Here is a 21,741-nt window from a genome sequence, read left to right on the forward strand (position 1 = left end):
ATGTCAGTTACAGGCGGCTCTCATCTTTATAAGGGGGGGAACTTCTACAATTGGGGGCTGACTAAAGACTTTTTCCCCCACTGTGTGTGTGTGTGTATATCTATACACACTAGATGGAGGCCGGTCGCATGGGGAGGGCGGTAATGTCACGATGGCGGCAAGCTTTCTCCCCCCCATGTGCTCACCCACCTATCCACTCTCTCTTTCCCCATGTGCTGACTTCTCCCGTCTGTGTTCTCTTCTTTGACCTGTCTACCCCATGTGCTGTCCCCCTTGTCTGCTGTCTCTCTCCTTCCTGTGCTGTGTTCTCCCCTCATGTGCTGTTCCGTTTGAGCTGTCTCCCCCCTGTTCTCCGTCTCTCTCACCCCTGTGTCTGACCATGTACGGAGCATACCACAGCTCCTGGGCAGGGGAGGAAGCAAAAGAGAATACTGACATTACTGCAGGAAATCGCAGAGGATACATTTTCTGAGGTAAAATATTGTTTAAAAACAGTCCGTGAAATATTTTACCGCAGAAAATGAATCCTCTGTGATCACCTGCTGTGATGTCAGTATTGTCTTTTGCTTCCTCCCCTGCCCAGGAGATGTGGTGCGCTCCGTACACGGTCAGACACAGACAATTTTTAAAATTAACTTTTGTTGGTGGGAAACGGCGTATACAGTGTGTGTGTGTGGTGCATACGGCGTATACAGTGTGTGTGTGTGGTGCATACGGCGTATACAGTGTGTGTGTGTGTGGTGCATACGGCGTATACAGTGTGTGTGTGTGGTGCATACGGTGTATACAGTGTGTGTGTGTGGTGCATACGGCGTATACAGTGTGTGTGTGTGTGGTGCATACGGCGTATACAGTGTGTGTGTGTGTGGTGCATACGGCGTATACAGTGTGTGTGTGTGTGGTGCATACGGCGTATACAGTGTGTGTGTGTGTGGTGCATACGGCGTATACAGTGTGTGTGTGTGTGGTGCATACGGCGTATACAGTGTGTGTGTGTGTGGTGCATACGGCGTATACAGTGTGTGTGTGTGTGGTGCATACGGTGTATACAGTGTGTGTGTGTGTGGTGCATACGGCGTATACAGTGTGTGTGTGTGTGGTGCATACGGCGTATACAGTGTGTGTGTGTGTGGTGCATACGGCGTATACAGTGTGTGTGTGTGTGGTGCATACGGCGTATACAGTGTGTGTGTGTGTGGTGCATACGGCGTATACAGTGTGTGTGTGTGTGGTGCATACGGCGTATACAGTGTGTGTGTGTGTGTGGTGCATACGGTGTATACAGTGTGTGTGTGTGTGGTGCATACGGTGTATACAGTGTGTGTGTGTGTGGTGCATACGGTGTATACAGTGTGTGTGTGTGTGGTGCATACGGTGTATACAGTGTGTGTGTGGTGCATACGGTGTATACAGTGTGTGTGTGTGTGGTACATACGGCGTATACAGTGTGTGTGTGTGGTGCATACGGTGTATACAGTGTGTGTGTGTGTGGTGCATACGGTGTATACAGTGTGTGTGTGTGTGGTGCATACAGCGTATACAGTGTGTGTGTGTGTGGTGCATACGGTGTATACAGTGTGTGTGTGTGGTGCATACGGTGTATACAGTGTGTGTGTGGTGCATACGGTGTATACAGTGTGTGTGTGGTGCATACGGTGTATACAGTGTGTGTGTGGTACATACGGCGTATACAGTGTGTGTGTGTGTGGTGCATACGGCGTATACAGTGTGTGTGTGTGTGGTGCATACGGCGTATACAGTGTGTGTGTGTGTGGTGCATACGGTGTATACAGTGTGTGTGTGTGTGGTGCATACGGCGTATACAGTGTGTGTGTGTGTGGTGCATACGGTGTATACAGTGTGTGTGTGTGTGGTGCATACGGCGTATACAGTGTGTGTGTGTGTGTGGTGCATACGGTGTATACAGTGTGTGTGTGTGTGGTGCATACGGTGTATACAGTGTGTGTGTGTGTGGTGCATACGGTGTATACAGTGTGTGTGTGTGTGGTGCATACGGTGTATACAGTGTGTGTGTGGTGCATACGGTGTATACAGTGTGTGTGTGTGTGGTACATACGGCGTATACAGTGTGTGTGTGTGGTGCATACGGTGTATACAGTGTGTGTGTGTGTGGTGCATACGGTGTATACAGTGTGTGTGTGTGGTGCATACAGCGTATACAGTGTGTGTGTGTGTGGTGCATACGGTGTATACAGTGTGTGTGTGTGGTGCATACGGTGTATACAGTGTGTGTGTGGTGCATACGGTGTATACAGTGTGTGTGTGGTGCATACGGTGTATACAGTGTGTGTGTGTGTGGTACATACGGCGTATACAGTGTGTGTGTGTGGTGCATACGGTGTATACAGTGTGTGTGTGTGTGGTGCATACGGTGTATACAGTGTGTGTGTGTGTGGTGCATACAGCGTATACAGTGTGTGTGTGTGGTGCATACGGCGTATACAGTGTGTGTGTGTGGTGCATACGGTGTATACAGTGTGTGTGTGGTGCATACGGTGTATACAGTGTGTGTGTGGTGCATACGGTGTATACAGTGTGTGTGTGGTGCATACGGCGCATACAGTGTGTGTGTGTGTGGTGCATACAGCGTATACAGTGTGTGTGTGTGTGGTGCATACAGCGTATACAGTGTGTGTGTGTGTGGTGCATACAGCGTATACAGTGTGTGTGTGTGTGGTGCATACGGTGTATACAGTGTGTGTGTGTGGTGCATACGGTGTATACAGTGTGTGTGTGTGTGGTGCATACGGTGTATACAGTGTGTGTGTGTGTGGTGCATACGGTGTATACAGTGTGTGTGTGTGGTGCATACAGCGTATACAGTGTGTGTGTGTGGTGCATACAGCGTATACAGTGTGTGTGTGTGGTGCATACGGTGTATACAGTGTGTGTGTGGTGCATACGGCGCATACAGTGTGTGTGTGTGTGGTGCATACGGTGTATACAGTGTGTGTGTGTGTGGTGCATACAGCGTATACAGTGTGTGTGTGTGTGGTGCATACAGCGTATACAGTGTGTGTGTGTGTGGTGCATACAGCGCATACAGTGTGTGTGTGTGTGGTGCATACGGTGTATACAGTGTGTGTGTGTGTGGTGCATACGGCGTATACAGTGTGTGTGTGGTGCATACGGTGTATACAGTGTGTGTGTGGTGCATACGGTGTATACAGTGTGTGTGTGGTGCATACGGTGTATACAGTGTGTGTGTGGTGCATACGGTGTATACAGTGTGTGTGTGGTGCATACGGTGTATACAGTGTGTGTGTGGTGCATACGGCGTATACAGTGTGTGTGTGTGTGGTGCATACGGTGTATACAGTGTGTGTGTGTGGTGCATACAGCGTATACAGTGTGTGTGTGTGGTGCATACAGCGTATACAGTGTGTGTGTGTGGTGCATACGGTGTATACAGTGTGTGTGTGGTGCATACGGCGCATACAGTGTGTGTGTGTGTGGTGCATACGGTGTATACAGTGTGTGTGTGTGTGGTGCATACGGTGTATACAGTGTGTGTGTGTGGTGCATACAGCGTATACAGTGTGTGTGTGTGGTGCATACAGCGTATACAGTGTGTGTGTGTGGTGCATACGGTGTATACAGTGTGTGTGTGGTGCATACGGCGCATACAGTGTGTGTGTGTGTGGTGCATACGGTGTATACAGTGTGTGTGTGTGTGGTGCATACAGCGTATACAGTGTGTGTGTGTGTGGTGCATACAGCGTATACAGTGTGTGTGTGTGTGGTGCATACAGCGCATACAGTGTGTGTGTGTGTGGTGCATACGGTGTATACAGTGTGTGTGTGTGGTGCATACGGTGTATACAGTGTGTGTGTGGTGCATACGGTGTATACAGTGTGTGTGTGGTGCATACGGTGTATACAGTGTGTGTGTGGTGCATACGGCGCATACAGTGTGTGTGTGTGTGGTGCATACGGTGTATACAGTGTGTGTGTGTGTGGTGCATACAGCGTATACAGTGTGTGTGTGTGTGGTGCATACAGCGTATACAGTGTGTGTGTGTGGTGCATACAGCGCATACAGTGTGTGTGTGTGTGGTGCATACGGTGTATACAGTGTGTGTGTGTGTGGTGCATACGGTGTATACAGTGTGTGTGTGGTGCATACGGCGTATACAGTGTGTGTGAGAGAGAGAGAATATGTCGGATTTTGCTGTATTCTTTACCTGCAGTCCTATGTAACACACTGTGCCAAGCCACAGCTCTGCTACACTGGCAGCAGTGAAGCCCTGTCACACACATCACATTTATGTACATACACATGTCACACGTATGGACTCACCTGATTGGCTCGGGTAGTTGACAGCTGGAAAACAAAAAATGAGTAATACGTTTTATGACGGAAATTCTAATAAAATGAAGAAAAGACAAAACCTCTAAAGCCGCTGAGCGACAGAGAAGACGCAGCGTGAACCAGAGCTAAATAATGAGGAAATGATCAAACTACAGAGGCGGACGGAGCCTCAGAGGTGGACGGAGACGCTTATATGTCAGATTTCTTACTATTCAAGATACCACTAGCTATAAAAGTAGGTAATAACGGACATCAGCGGTAATAGCGGACACCACTTACGCTCTTTGTACCGGATGGTCCGGGACGTGGAGTCGCCAGCTCCGGCAGCTGTGTGTGGGGTGACCTTCACCTCGTAGCTCTGCGGGATCTTCAGATTGGTCAGTCGGGTCTCATACAGAAAACCTTTCAGCAGCTCGAGGCTTGTCACCACGAAACTGTTCACTCCCTTCATGTTCGGCTGGAAATAAGGGGATAAAGTATCAGACACATTGTATCCCCAAATGGTCACATCACTGCCCCTAGTGGAGATTGCAGGCACGATCTTATCATGTATCTCTGTATACAGAGAGCTCCCCCTAGTGGTGGCTGCAGACAAGATCTTATCATGTATCTCTGAATACAGGGAGCTCCCCCTAGTGGAGATTGCAGCCACAATCTTATCATGTATCTGTATACAGGGAGCTCCCCCTAGTGGTGACTGCAGACAGGATCTTATCATGTATCTCTGTATACAGGGAGCTCCCCCTAGTGGAGATTGCAGGCACGATCTTATCATGTATCTCTGTATACAAGGAGCTCCCCCTAGTGGTGGCTGCAGACAAGATCTTATCAAGTATCTATGTATACAGGGAGCTCCCCCTAGTGGTGACTGCAGTATTATAGTGGTTATATTCTTGTACATAGCGGCAGTATTATAGTAGTCATATTCTTGTACATAGGGGCAGTATTATAGTAGTTATATTCTTGTACATAGGGGCAGTATTATAGTATTTATATTCTTGTACATAAGAGCAGTATTATAGTAGTTATATTCTTGTACATAGGAGCAGTATTATAGTAGTTATATTCTTGTACATAGGGGCAGTATTATAGTAGTTATATTCTTGTACATATGGGGTAGTATTATAGTAGTTATATTCTTGTACATAGGGGGCAGTATTATAGTAGTTATATTCTTGTACATAGGAGCAGTATTATAGTAGTTATATTCTTGTACATAGGGGCAGTATTATAGTAGTTATATTCTTGTACATAGGGGCAGTATTATAGTAGTTATATTCTTGTACATAGGGGGCAGTATTATAGTAGTTATATTCTTGTACATAGGGGCAGTATTATAGTAGTTATATTCTTGTACATAGGAGCAGTATTATAGTAGTTATATTCTTGTGCATAGGGGCAGCATTATAGTAGTTATATTCTTGTACATAGGAGCAGTATTATAGTAGTTATATTCTTGTGCATAGGGGCAGCATTATAGTAGTTATATTCTTGTACATAGGAGCAGTATTATAGTAGTTATATTCTTGTACATAGGGGCAGCATTATAGTAGTTATATTCTTGTACATAGGAGCAGTATTATAGTAGTGATATTCTTGTACATAGGAAGCAGTATTATAGTAGTTATATTCTTGTACATAGGGGCAGTATTATAGTAATTATATTCTTGTACATATGAAGCAGTATTATAGTAGTTATATTCTTGTACATAGGGGCAGTATTATAGTATTTATATTCTTGTACATAAGAGCAGTATTATAGTAGTTATATTCTTGTACATAGGAGCAGTATTATAGTAGTTATATTCTTGTACATAGGGGCAGTATTATAGTAGTTATATTCTTGTACATAGGGGGCAGTATTATAGTAGTTATATTCTTGTACATAGGGGGCAGTATTATAGTAGTTATATTCTTGTACATAGGAGCAGTATTATAGTAGTTATATTCTTGTACATAGGGGCAGTATTATAGTAGTTATATTCTTGTACATAGGGGCAGTATTATAGTAGTTATATTCTTGTACATAGGGGGCAGTATTATAGTAGTTATATTCTTGTACATAGGGGCAGTATTATAGTAGTTATATTCTTGTACATAGGAGCAGTATTATAGTAGTTATATTCTTGTGCATAGGGGCAGCATTATAGTAGTTATATTCTTGTACATAGGAGCAGTATTATAGTAGTTATATTCTTGTACATAGGGGCAGCATTATAGTAGTTATATTCTTGTACATAGGAGCAGTATTATAGTAGTGATATTCTTGTACATAGGAAGCAGTATTATAGTAATTATATTCTTGTACATAGGAAGCAGTATTATAGTAGTTATATTCTTGTACATAGGGGGCAGTATTATAGTAGTTATATTCTTGTACAAGGAGCAGTATTATAGTAATTATATTCTTGTACATAGGGAGCAGTATTATAGTAGTTATATTCTTGTACATAGGAAGCAGTATTATAGTAATTATATTCTTGTACATAGGGAGCAGTATTATAGTAATTATATTCTTGTACATAGGGGCAGCATTATAGTAGTTAAATTCTTGTACATAGGAGCAGTATTATAGTAGTTATATTCTTGTACATAGGGGGCAGTATTATAGTAGTTATATTCTTGTACATAGGGGGCAGTATTATAGTAGTTATATTCTTGTACATAGGAGCAGTATTATAGTAGTTATATTCTTGTACATAGGGGCAGTATTATAGTAGTTATATTCTTGTACATAGGGGCAGTATTATAGTAGTTATATTCTTGTACATAGGGGCAGTATTATAGTAGTTATATTCTTGTACATAGGGGCAGTATTATAGTAGTTATATTCTTGTACATAGGGGCAGTATTATAGTAGTTATATTCGTTGTACATAGGAGCAGTATTATAGTAGTTATATTCTTGTACATAGGAGCAGTATTATAGTAGTTATATTCTTGTACATAGGGGGCAGTATTATAGTAGTTATATTCTTGTACATAAGAGCAGTATTATAGTAGTTATATTCTTGTACATAGGGGCAGTATTATAGTAGTTATATTCTTGTAAATAGGGGCAGTATTATAGTAGTTATATTCTTGTACATAGGAGCAGTATTATAGTAGTTATATTCTTATACATAGGGGGCAGTATTATAGTAGTTATATTCTTGTACATAGGGGCAGTATTATAGTAGTTATATTCTTGTACATAGGGGCAGTATTATAGTAGTTATATTCTTGTACATAGGGAGCAGTATTATAGTAGTTATATTCTTGTACATAGGGGCAGCATTATAGTAGTTATATTCTTGTACATAGGAGCAGTATTATAGTAGTGATATTCTTGTACATAGGGGCAGTATTATAGCAGTGATATTCTTGTACATAGGGGCAGTATTATAGTAGTTATATTCATGTACATAGGAGCAGTATTATAGTAGTTATATTCTTGTATATAGGTAGCAGTATTATAGTAGTTATATTCATGTACATAGGGGGCAGTATTATAGTAGTTATATTCTTGTACATAGTGGCAGTATTATAGTAGTTATATTCTTGTACATAGTGGCAGTATTATAGTAGTTATATTCTTGTACATATGAGCAGTATTATAGTAGTTATATTCTTGTACATAGTGGCAGTATTATAGTAGTTATATTCTTGTACATAGTGGCAGTATTATAGTAGTTATATTCTTGTACATAGGAGCAGTATTATAGTAGTTATATTCTTGTACATAGTGGCAGTATTATAGTAGTTATATTCTTGTACATAGTGGCAGTATTATAGTAGTTATATTCTTGTACATATGAGCAGTATTATAGTAGTTATATTCTTGTACATAGGAAGCAGTATTATAGTAGTTATATTCTTGTACATAGGAGCAGTATTATAGTAGTTATATTCTTGTACATAGTGGCAGTATTATAGTAGTTATATTCTTGTACATAGTGGCAGTATTATAGTAGTTATATTCTTGCACATATGAGCAGTATTATAGTAGTTATATTCTTGCACATAGGAAGCAGTATTATAGTAATTATATTCTTGTACATAGGAAGCAGTATTATAGTAGTTATATTCTTGTACATAGGGGCAGTATTATAGTAGTTATATTCTTGTACATAGGGGGCAGTATTATAGTAGTTATATTCATGTACATAGGAGCAGTATTATAGTAGTTATATTCTTGTATATAGGTAGCAGTATTATAGTAGTTATATTCATGTACATAGGGGGCAGTATTATAGTAGTTATATTCTTGTACATAGTGGCAGTATTATAGTAGTTATATTCTTGTACATAGTGGCAGTATTATAGTAGTTATATTCTTGTACATATGAGCAGTATAATAGTAGTTATATTCTTGTACATAGTGGCAGTATTATAGTAGTTATATTCTTGTACATAGTGGCAGTATTATAGTAGTTATATTCTTGTACATAGAAGCAGTATTATAGTAGTTATATTCTTGTACATAGTGGCAGTATTATAGTAGTTATATTCTTGTACATAGTGGCAGTATTATAGTAGTTATATTCTTGTACATATGAGCAGTATTATAGTAGTTATATTCTTGTACATAGGAAGCAGTATTATAGTAGTTATATTCTTGTACATAGGAGCAGTATTATAGTAGTTATATTCTTGTACATAGTGGCAGTATTATAGTAGTTATATTCTTGTACATAGTGGCAGTATTATAGTAGTTATATTCTTGTACATATGAGCAGTATTATAGTAGTTATATTCTTGCACATAGGAAGCAGTATTATAGTAATTATATTCTTGTACATAGGAAGCAGTATTATAGTAGTTATATTCTTGTACATAGGGGCAGTATTATAGTAGTTATATTCTTGTACATAGGGGGCAGTATTATAGTAGTTATATTCTTGTACAAGGAGCAGTATTATAGTAATTATATTCTTGAACATAGGGAGCAGTATTATAGTAGTTATATTCTTGTACAAGGAGCAGTATTATAGTAATTATATTCTTGTACATAGGGAGCAGTATTATAGTAGTTATATTCTTGTACATAGGAAGCAGTATTATAATTATTATATTCTTGTACATAGGGAGCAGTATTATAGTAGTTATATTCTTGTACATAGGGGCAGCATTATAGTAGTTATATTCTTGTACATAGGAGCAGCATTATAGTAGTTATATTCTTGTACATAGGGGGCAGTATTATAGTAGTTATATTCTTGTACATAGGGGGCAGTATTATAGTAGTTATATTCTTGTACATAGGAGCAGTATTATAGTAGTTATATTCTTGTACATAGGGGCAGTATTATAGTAGTTATATTCTTGTACATAGGGGCAGTATTATAGTAGTTATATTCTTGTACATAGGGGGCAGTATTATAGTAGTTATATTCTTGTACATAGGGGCAGTATTATAGTAGTTATATTCTTGTACATAGGGGCAGTATTATAGTAGTTATATTCGTTGTACATAGGAGCAGTATTATAGTAGTTATATTCTTGTACATAGGAGCAGTATTATAGTAGTTATATTCTTGTACATAGGGGGCAGTATTATAGTAGTTATATTCTTGTACATAGGAGCAGTATTATAGTAGTTATATTCTTGTACATAGGGGCAGTATTATAGTAGTTATATTCTTGTACATAGGAGCAGTATTATAGTAGTTATATTCTTGTACATAGGGGCAGTATTATAGTAGTTATATTCTTGTGCATAGGAGCAGTATTATAGTAGTTATATTCTTGTGCATAGGGGCAGCATTATAGTAGTTATATTCTTGTACATAGGAGCAGTATTATAGTAGTTATATTCTTGTACATAGGGGCAGCATTATAGTAGTTATATTCTTGTACATAGGAGCAGTATTATAGTAGTGATATTCTTGTACATAGGAAGCAGTATTATAGTAGTTATATTCTTGTACATAGGGGCAGCATTATAGTAGTTATATTCTTGTACATAGGAGCAGTATTATAGTAGTGATATTCTTGTACATAGGAAGCAGTATTATAGTAGTTATATTCTTGTACATAGGGGGCAGTATTATAGTAGTTATATTCTTGTACAAGGAGCAGTATTATAGTAATTATATTCTTGTACATAGGGAGCAGTATTATAGTAGTTATATTCTTGTACATAGGAAGCAGTATTATAGTAATTATATTCTTGTACATAGGGAGCAGTATTATAGTAGTTATATTCTTGTACATAGGGGCAGCATTATAGTAGTTAAATTCTTGTACATAGGAGCAGTATTATAGTAGTTATATTCTTGTACATAGGGGGCAGTATTATAGTAGTTATATTCTTGTACATAGGGGGCAGTATTATAGTAGTTATATTCTTGTACATAGGAGCAGTATTATAGTAGTTATATTCTTGTACATAGGGGCAGTATTATAGTAGTTATATTCTTGTACATAGGGGCAGTATTATAGTAGTTATATTCTTGTACATAGGGGGCAGTATTATAGTAGTTATATTCTTGTACATAGGGGCAGTATTATAGTAGTTATATTCTTGTACATAGGGGCAGTATTATAGTAGTTATATTCGTTGTACATAGGAGCAGTATTATAGTAGTTATATTCTTGTACATAGGAGCAGTATTATAGTAGTTATATTCTTGTACATAGGGAGCAGTATTATAGTAGTTATATTCTTGTACATAGGGGCAGTATTATAGTAGTTATATTCTTGTACATAGGGGCAGTATTATAGTAGTTATATTCGTTGTACATAGGAGCAGTATTATAGTAGTTATATTCTTGTACATAGGAGCAGTATTATAGTAGTTATATTCTTGTACATAGGAAGCAGTATTATAGTAGTTATATTCTTGTACATAGGGGCAGTATTATAGTAGTTATATTCTTGTACATAGGGGGCAGTATTATAGTAGTTATATTCATGTACATAGGAGCAGTATTATAGTAGTTATATTCTTGTATATAGGTAGCAGTATTATAGTAGTTATATTCATGTACATAGGGGGCAGTATTATAGTAGTTATATTCTTGTACATAGTGGCAGTATTATAGTAGTTATATTCTTGTACATAGTGGCAGTATTATAGTAGTTATATTCTTGTACATATGAGCAGTATAATAGTAGTTATATTCTTGTACATAGTGGCAGTATTATAGTAGTTATATTCTTGTACATAGTGGCAGTATTATAGTAGTTATATTCTTGTACATAGAAGCAGTATTATAGTAGTTATATTCTTGTACATAGTGGCAGTATTATAGTAGTTATATTCTTGTACATAGTGGCAGTATTATAGTAGTTATATTCTTGTACATATGAGCAGTATTATAGTAGTTATATTCTTGTACATAGGAAGCAGTATTATAGTAGTTATATTCTTGTACATAGGAGCAGTATTATAGTAGTTATATTCTTGTACATAGTGGCAGTATTATAGTAGTTATATTCTTGTACATAGTGGCAGTATTACAGTAGTTATATTCTTGTACATATGAGCAGTATTATAGTAGTTATATTCTTGCACATAGGAAGCAGTATTATAGTAATTATATTCTTGTACATAGGAAGCAGTATTATAGTAGTTATATTCTTGTACATAGGGGCAGTATTATAGTAGTTATATTCTTGTACATAGGGGGCAGTATTATAGTAGTTATATTCTTGTACAAGGAGCAGTATTATAGTAATTATATTCTTGAACATAGGGAGCAGTATTATAGTAGTTATATTCTTGTACAAGGAGCAGTATTATAGTAATTATATTCTTGTACATAGGGAGCAGTATTATAGTAGTTATATTCTTGTACATAGGAAGCAGTATTATAATTATTATATTCTTGTACATAGGGAGCAGTATTATAGTAGTTATATTCTTGTACATAGGGGCAGCATTATAGTAGTTATATTCTTGTACATAGGAGCAGCATTATAGTAGTTATATTCTTGTACATAGGGGGCAGTATTATAGTAGTTATATTCTTGTACATAGGGGGCAGTATTATAGTAGTTATATTCTTGTACATAGGAGCAGTATTATAGTAGTTATATTCTTGTACATAGGGGCAGTATTATAGTAGTTATATTCTTGTACATAGGGGCAGTATTATAGTAGTTATATTCTTGTACATAGGGGGCAGTATTATAGTAGTTATATTCTTGTACATAGGGGCAGTATTATAGTAGTTATATTCTTGTACATAGGGGCAGTATTATAGTAGTTATATTCGTTGTACATAGGAGCAGTATTATAGTAGTTATATTCTTGTACATAGGAGCAGTATTATAGTAGTTATATTCTTGTACATAGGGGGCAGTATTATAGTAGTTATATTCTTGTACATAGGAGCAGTATTATAGTAGTTATATTCTTGTACATAGGGGCAGTATTATAGTAGTTATATTCTTGTACATAGGGGCAGTATTATAGTAGTTATATTCTTGTACATAGGGGGCAGTATTATAGTAGTTATATTCTTGTACATAGGGGCAGTATTATAGTAGTTATATTCTTGTACATAGGGGCAGTATTATAGTAGTTATATTCGTTGTACATAGGAGCAGTATTATAGTAGTTATATTCTTGTACATAGGAGCAGTATTATAGTAGTTATATTCTTGTACATAGGGAGCAGTATTATAGTAGTTATATTCTTGTACATAGGGGCAGTATTATAGTAGTTATATTCTTGTACATAGGAGCAGTATTATAGTAGTTATATTCTTGTACATAGGGGCAGCATTATAGTAGTTATATTCTTGTACACAGGGGGCAGTATTATAGTAGTTATATTCTTGTACATAGGGAGCAGTATTATAGTAGTTATATTCTTGTACATAGGGGCAGTATTATAGTAGTTATATTCATGTACATAGGAGCAGTATTATAGTAGTTATATTCTTGTATATAGGTAGCAGTATTATAGTAGTTATATTCATGTACATAGGGGGCAGTATTATAGTAGTTATATTCATGTACATAGTGGCAGTATTATAGTAGTTATATTCTTGTACATAGTGGCAGTATTATAGTAGTTATATTCTTGTACATAGTGGCAGTATTATAGTAGTTATATTCTTGTACATATGAGCAGTATTATAGTAGTTATATTCTTGTACATAGGAGCAGTATTATAGTAGTTATATTCTTGTACATAGTGGCAGTATTATAGTAGTTATATTCTTGTACATAGTGGCAGTATTATAGTAGTTATATTCTTGTACATATGAGCAGTATTATAGTAGTTATATTCTTGTACATAGGAGCAGTATTATAGTAGTTATATTCTTGTACATAGGGAGCAGTATTATAGTAGTTATATTCTTGTATATAGGTAGCAGTATTTTAGTAGTTATATTCATGTACATAGGGGGCAGTATTATAGTAGTTATATTCTTGTACATAGTGGCAGTATTATAGTAGTTATATTCTTGTACATAGTGGCAGTATTATAGTAGTTATATTCTTGTACATATGAGCAGTATTATAGTAGTTATATTCTTGTACATAGGAGCAGTATTATAGTAGTTATATTCTTGTACATAGGGGCAGTATTATAGTAGTTATATTCTTGTACATAGTGGCAGTATTATAGTAGTTATATTCTTGTACATAGGGGGCAGTATTATAGTAGTTATATTCTTGTACATAGGAGCAGTATTATAGTAGTTATATTCTTGTACATAGTGGCAGTATTATAGTAGTTATATTCTTGTACATATGAGCAGTATTATAGTAGTTATATTCTTGTACATAGGGGCAGTATTATAGTAGTTATATTCTTGTACATAGGGAGCAGTATTATAGTAGTTATATTCTTGTACATAGGGGCAGTATTATAGTAGTTATATTCTTCTACATAGGAGCAGTATTATAGTAGTTATATTCTTGTACATAGGGAGCAGTATTATAGTAGTTATATTCTTGGGCATAGGGGCAGTATTATAGTAGTTAAATTCATGTACATAGGAGCAGTATTATAGTAGTTATATTCTTATACATAGGGGGGCAGTATTATAGTAGTTATATTCTTGTACATAGGGGCAGTATTATAGTAGTTATATTCTTGTACATAGGAGCAGTATTATAGTAGTTATATTCTTATACATAGGAGGCAGTATTATAGTAGTTATATTCTTGTGCATAGGGGCAGTATTATAGTAGTTATATTCTTGTTCATAGGGGCAGTATTATAGTAGTTATATTCTTGTACATAGGGGCAGTATTATAGTAGTTATATTCATGTACAAAGGAGCAGTATTATAGTAGTTATATTCTTGTATATAGGGAGCAGTATTATAGTAGTTATATTCTTGTACATAGGAGCAGTATTATAGTAGTTATATTCTTGTACATAGTGGCAGTATTATAGTAGTTATATTCTTGTACATATGAGCAGTATTATAGTAGTTATATTCTTGTACATAGGGGCAGTATTATAGTAGTTATATTCTTGTACATAGGGAGCAGTATTATAGTAGTTATATTCTTGTACATAGGGGCAGTATTATAGTAGTTATATTCTTGGGCATAGGGGCAGTATTATAGTAGTTAAATTCATGTACATAGGAGCAGTATTATAGTAGTTATATTCTTATACATAGGGGGGCAGTATTATAGTAGTTATATTCTTGTACATAGGGGCAGTATTATAGTAGTTATATTCTTGTACATAGGAGCAGTATTATAGTAGTTATATTCTTATACATAGGAGGCAGTATTATAGTAGTTATATTCTTGTGCATAGGGGCAGTATTATAGTAGTTATATTCTTGTTCATAGGGGCAGTATTATAGTAGTTATATTCTTGTACATAGGGGCAGTATTATAGTAGTTATATTCATGTACAAAGGAGCAGTATTATAGTAGTTATATTCTTGTATATAGGGAACAGTATTATAGTAGTTATATTCTTGTACATAGGAGCAGTATTATAATAGTTATATTTTTGTACATAGGGGCAGTATTATAGTAGTTATATTCTTGTACATAGGGACAGTATTATAGTAACTTCTTGTACATATGGGGCAGTATTATAGTAGTTATATTCTTGTACATAGGAGCAGTATTATAGTGGTTATATTTTTGTACATAGGGGCAGTATTATAGTAGTTATATTCATGTACATAGGAGCAGTATTATAGTAGTTATATTCTTGTATATAGGGACATCTTTGCTTTGTCTCGTGTCACTGTGAATGTGCGCTGCACTGAGCGATACCCGGATTTGTGCAGGGAACATCTGCGCAGCTGTTCTAAGATCAGAAATACAATACAGTAATATGGGGATCACAATGCTGCTCCTTGTGACAGATTTTGTATCACTGGCACAAAGATTCACATAAAGCTTCCCTGTAGCATCTATGAGGTGAGATAGTGCACCATGTGGAGCAAGAGCAACGGAGGGTTTCCTAGCAAGAACCTGACCACCATTTTAGTTCACTGCTGCACAGTACACTGCCTCCCCACGCTGTACAAAGTTGTATCATCCACTCTACAGTACACTGCCTCTCCATGCTGCACAGACTTGTATCATCCACTCTACAGTACACTGCCTTTCCATGCTGCACAGACTTGTATCATCCACTCTACAGTAGACTGTCTCTCCATGCTGTACAGACTTGTATCATCCGCTCCACAGTATACTGCCTCTCCATGCTGCACAGACTTGTATCATTCACAGTAGAGTACACTGCCTCTCCATGCTGCACAGACTTGTATCATCTGCTCTACAGTACACTGCCTCATCATGCTGAGGTCAAAAGCCAGAAGGGTACGTCATAAACTGAAGGAAGAGACAAAGGCTTAGTCAGGTAACGCTCAGAGGTCAGAATACCAGGAGGATAGCGGATCAGAGCGGGAAGGGTTAAACAGACAGATGGCCAGAATGAGGTCCAAGGTCAGACAACGAAAGATCAAGAAACAGAACGCAAGGCACAGAGAGACAAACCACAAAGTAGCTGAATGTATGTATAGGACTAGCAGCCCAGCTAAGTAGCCAGGCAATCACCTGGGACAATGAACACTTGGAAATAGCCAGCGCCTCCCAGATTGCACAGCTTAGCTGTCAGTCAACACAGACAGTTCAGCACACCCCTGCACCAGATCGGACACTGAGCTGTCAATCAAAGTACTGACAGTTCAGCACACCCCTGCATCAGATTGGATGGCCGAGCTATCAGTTACTACAACCCAGACACACTGAGGGGTGGAATCGTGACAATTGCCTCTTCATGCGGCACAAACTTGTATCATCTGTGTGAAGAACGGGCGGACCGCTGCCGCCAAATTGCGACGGACAGCGGACCCTGTGCCACCAATATGTCATAATTAAAACCCTCCATTTGGGAGCAATCCATATCTCAGTTTCTGGAGAGATTAGGATTTTGCAAGAGCCACCGTAGGGAAGCCGGGTCCGTGCAGATCTCAGAAATGTTCGTTTTGTTTTTCTGTCGCGATCGGAGCACATGCTAGCCTATTTTAATATATCTCACAGTTTTATTTCAGACACATGTTCCAGAGGACAAAGGACTTCCTTTAGTTTTGCAGGGAGGGGGGAGGAGTATAATTCTACACTGAGGCTTCAGGTTTCACAGAGGTGCACGCAGGAAGACACTGGTGTGTGTGTTGTGGGGGAAGAGAGGGGGGGTTGCAGCTACATGACAGAGGGATTTTCTAGAATGTTCCAGAAACATATCTACAGTACATTACACCTCCCCCTTTTAGAGGGCGATACGGAGGCATTACCTGTCGGTAATCGGCCATGCACACCTCAGCGGGTTCGCCCCGGCGGGACAACCCATCAGCATTTCCATGTTCGCTGCCCTTTTTGTGTTGTACAGTAAAGTCGAACTGTTGAAGGGCAAAGCTCCAGTGAGCAAACTTCCATTGGTTCCGGACACTGTGTGCAATCAGCTCAGAGGGTTGTGGTCGGTTACCACCGTGAAGGTGCGCCCGTACAGTTAGGGCTGCAAACGTTGCAGTGCCCACACCATGGCCGGACACTCCTTCTTGATGGTCGAGTATGCCACTTCCATCGGCAAAAGTTTCCGGCTCAGGTACAACACGGGGTGCTCCTGGTTCCCCTAGTCGACCTGGCTGAGCACAGCACCGAGGCCAAACTCGCTGGCGTCGGTCTGTACCAGAAACGGGCGACTGCTGTTGACTGCTCTCAACACTGGAGAGTTGCACAGGGCTGCTTTCAAAGCTTGGAAGGCCGGTTCACAGTCATCTGTCCAGTTGACTGTTTGGGGTAGCCTCTGCTTGGTGAGGTCAGTCAAGGGTTTTGCATGGGCGCTATAGTCTTGAACAAACCGCCTATAGTACCCTGCAGTGCCCAAGAAGGACTTCACCTGTTTCTTGGTCCTGGGGTGGGCCAGGACGCGATTGCGTCCACCTTTTCTGGCTCCGGACTCATGGAACCCCCGCCTACCCGGTGCCCCAGGTAGTGGACCTCGCTCATGCCCATCTGGCACTTTCCCAGCTTGATAGTCAGGCCAGCCTGGTGAAGACGCTTGAGCACCTCCTGGAGATGCTGAAGGTGTTCCTCCCAGGTGGAACTGAAGATGGCGATGTCGTCTAAGTACTCCACCGCGAACTCCTCCAGTCCCCGAAGCAGGTGGTTGACCATCCGCTGGAAAGTGGCAGGGGCATTTTTCATGCCGAAGGGCATAACTGTGGACTTGTACAGCCCAAAGGGGGTGATAAAGGCGGATTTCTCCTGCGCCTCAGGGCTCAGGGGGATCTGCCAGTATCCCCGACTCAAATCCATGATGGATATGTACCTTGCTTTCGCCAACCGCTCAAGCAGATCCTCGATGCGCGGCATCGGGTGGGCATCAGAGGTTGTGATGGTGTTGAGCCCCCTGTAGTCCACGCAGAACCGGGTGGTTCGATCCTTTTTAGGCACGAGGACTACAGGTGAGGCCCACACGCTTTTTGACCGTCGAATCACCCCCAGCCTTAACATCTCATTGATCTCTTGGTGCATGACTTGTTGCACCTCCTCAGAGATCCGATAACGTGTTCGCCGTAGTGGGGCGTGATTCCTGGTGTCCACCTCATGAACCGCTAACTCCGTCCTCCCAGGTCGGTTGGTGAACACGGCCCAGAAGGGCTCCAGGGATTCCACCAACTGCGACCACTGGGATACGGTTAGCAAACCAGTTATCTGCATGTCCTCAATGGACCCATTGGCCTTGGCTTGGGCAGGCATGTCCAGGAGGGGATCTTCCTCCCGATCCTCGGGCAGGTTGCAGACCGGTAGGACGCAAGCTTCACGTTCGTGGTGCGCCTTCAGTATATTGACGTGAAAGGCCTTGCGCCTACCACAAGCATGGTCAAGCGTGACCACATAGGTGACTGGGTTGTGCTGTTGGTGGACGACGTATGGGCCTTCCCAGGCTGCCTGAAGCTTATCCGTTGGTACGGGGACCAGCACCCACACCTTTTGACCCACCTGGTAGGGCCGCTTCCGGGCGTTCTGGTCGTACCAGTGCCTCTGGTCAGCCTGAGCCTGCGTCATGTGGTCATGCACCAACTGCGTCAAGGTCTGCATCTTGTCATGGAAGCGCATGACATAATTCACGATGGACACTTCTGTGGGGTTTGGCTCATCTTCCCAGGATTCTCTTATCAACCCAAGGGGTCCCCGGACTCGCCTGCCATACAGGAGCTCGAAGGGGGAGAACCCGGTCGAGGCCTGCGGAACTTCTCTGTAAGCGAACAGCAGGTGTGGGCGGTACCGCTCCCAGTCGCGCCCTTGGGTCTCAACCAGCATGCGGAGCATCTGTTTGAGGGTACCGTTGACGCGTTCACACAAACCATTAGTCTGTGGGTGATACGCACTCGATACCAGGTGCTTCACCTGAATTTTCTCACAGAGAGCCTCCATTAGACGAGACATGAATTGGGACCCTTGATCGGTAAGCATCTCTCTGGGAAATCCTACCATTGAAACGATGGTCACCAGTGCGTCAGCCACCTTATCTGCCCTGGTTGAAGACAGAGCTACTGCCTCTGGGTACCGGGTAGCGTAGTCTACCACGGTGAGAATGTATTGCTTTCCAGAGCTGCTGGGGACGGCCAGCGGGCCTACAATGTCCACTGCGATTCTCTGGAAAGGCTCCTCTATCACCGGCAAAGGAATAAGGGGAGCCTTAAGAGCAGGCCCCGCCTTACTCACTTTTTGACAGGTGGCACAGGCGGCAGTAGTGTGTCACATCTGTCCCCATCTTGGGCCAATAGAAGTTTTGAGACAGCCGTGCCTTTGTTTTGCTGATCCCCAAGTATCCAGCGAGTGGAATCTCATGGGCAATCCGCAACAACTCAGTTCTGAACTGATAGGGGACGACCAGCTGTCTTTCCCTCAACCACTCCTTTTTAGGATCTCCGGGTACTGTCTCCCGGTACAACCTTCCTCGTTCCCAGAACACCCTCTCCTTATCAGACTCGGAGGTGGGCGTCTTGGCGAGGTGTCTCAATTTCTCCAGGCTGGCATCTGAGTGCAGAGCAGCCCGGAACTCCTAGCTGGAGGCTGTCAGAAGTGACGTCAGGGACCCTTCCTTACTGGGACCCTCTGGAACCGGCTCTGGGTTCACCTCTGGTTCAGTCTCTCCTGTAGCAAAATAGGGTCCAGAAGACAGTGCGTTACCTGCGATCTGGGCACTCTGACTGCGTGTGACAGCTGCTATGTATGCTGTCTCCCTGGGGATTTCTACAGACCCACCAGCCGGTGCTGCCCTGGGCTCTACCTCCCCATCCACCCCCAACACTTCAGGAGCAGGGCTACTTATGGGCCAGTTACCTTCCTCGGTGGCACTGGTCAGCTGCATGGCATTACCTCCCTCATGGTCCCCATGCACCTCCCCATTTCCTTGAGCACCGTTGCTTGCTCCTGCCAGGGGTTCCTCAGCCGTCTCACTCCGCAGAGTGACTGGGCTGAGCACTTCGGTACCTGTGGACACATCTATCATTTCAAAGAAAGGGTTAACAGGTTCAGTCGGCACAGATACATCATCATTCCTTGGAAAAGAATGGTTATCAGATTGCTTTGGTACATTCACATCAGCATCAGCATCATAATGAAGAGAGGAGAACAAAGGAGTAATAGATTCAAAAAATTATTATAAGAGTATAAATTTTATTTAATAGTAAGTAGCAAAAAAATTACCATTATAAAAAGCACAATGACAAAAATTACAAAAGACGCAAATGGGACAACATGATGGGAGCGTAATCCTGTGCATGCCCAGCCAGTAGCACAGAAATACCATATATCAAATAAAACCCTAATGGTACAAAACATATCCCTGTCCCAGCAAAAATCAGCAAGCAAAAATATGCTTAATAGTAAGGGCAGGGTATGAGGTAAAATGGCAAAGTGCTAGCGGCATGGGATTGGTAAGCCACGTCCATAATTTATCGTAATACTCAAAATTGAGGAAAAACCATTGGATAGACTGCTTACCAAAAAATGCACAGCAACCAGATTGAGTAGGGCAACCTCTCAGCATCAGCATCGTACCTGGGGGAAGAATGGTTGTTAGTTGCATCATTACTCATCAAGGCATTAGCAGGTAACACATTCAGTTTCCCATCATCATCACCAGGGTTAACGTTACCCTTATTATCAGACTGGGGAGGGGTGTCAGGGACGTAGTATGCAACCATCCTCCCCAAGTCAGTCCCCAATAACACATCAGTGGGCAGGTTTTCAGACACTCCCACCTCCCTCAACCCGCTCCCAGCACCCCAATCAAGAAAAACCTGGGCCACTGGCAAGGGACAACGGGTGCCTCCAATCCCGGTGACAGTCAGGGTTTCCCCTCAACAAACTCTTCAGGGGCCGCCAGTCCACGACGAATGAGGGTTCGTTCAGCCCCGGTGTCCTTGAGGCCTGTAGCAGGATGGGCCCCCACCTGGACAGTTGAACGTTGTCGTCAAAAGAACAGAGGCGTTGGGCCCAGAGGCCTTGGCTGGGGGGTTCTTCGGCTTTTCCGGACAGGTGTAACTGAGGTGACCAGGCCGCTTGCAGTGGAAACACAGGAGACTGTCAGTAGTAGGCCTGGTGTTGGCAACAAGGCCAGGGCCTCCGGAGGGACGGCCAGCTGGGGCACTGGGGTTGGTTGCAGGCTTACCCCCTCTCCAGCTGGTGGTGACTGGGCTCCGCGTCTCTGGCTTCCGGTTGGCCTCATAGTTGTCGTCGATCTGCGCTGCTTTGTCCGCGTTCGTTGGTTCGCGGTCCAGGATGAATTGTCAGACCTCAGCTGGGCAAAGATGCAGGAACTGGTCTTTGATCATCAGGTCCCGTAGCTGCTCAAAGGAATCAACGGACAGTCCATGGATCCACTGGTCAAAGTGGGTCCTGAGTCCTTGCACCACATCACTGTAGCTATCGTGTGGGCCATGTTGCAGGTTCCGGATCTTCTTTCGGCATA

General features: G+C 41.1%; 1 protein-coding gene across 9 annotated transcripts in view; it reads right to left on the reverse strand.

The window, feature by feature from the left end:
• MDGA1 (MAM domain containing glycosylphosphatidylinositol anchor 1) overlaps nt 1-21,741 on the reverse strand; it is a 441,180-nt gene that overhangs the window by 54,476 nt on the left and 364,963 nt on the right. For all 9 annotated transcript variants that reach the window (XM_073556269.1, XM_073556267.1, XM_073556270.1 and 6 more), the window contains 2 exons: nt 4,613-4,790; nt 4,322-4,345 (listed from right to left, as the gene is read on the reverse strand). In XM_073556269.1, the coding sequence (XP_073412370.1) occupies nt 4,322-4,345; nt 4,613-4,790 (202 nt within the window). The remainder of the gene's footprint in view (nt 1-4,321; nt 4,346-4,612; nt 4,791-21,741) is intronic.

The sequence above is a fragment of the Dendrobates tinctorius genome, unplaced genomic scaffold (assembly GCF_039654945.1).
Source record: "Dendrobates tinctorius isolate UK_male_01 unplaced genomic scaffold, ASM3965494v1 ptg000232l, whole genome shotgun sequence".
NCBI classification, from domain to species: Eukaryota; Metazoa; Chordata; class Amphibia; order Anura; family Dendrobatidae; genus Dendrobates; species Dendrobates tinctorius.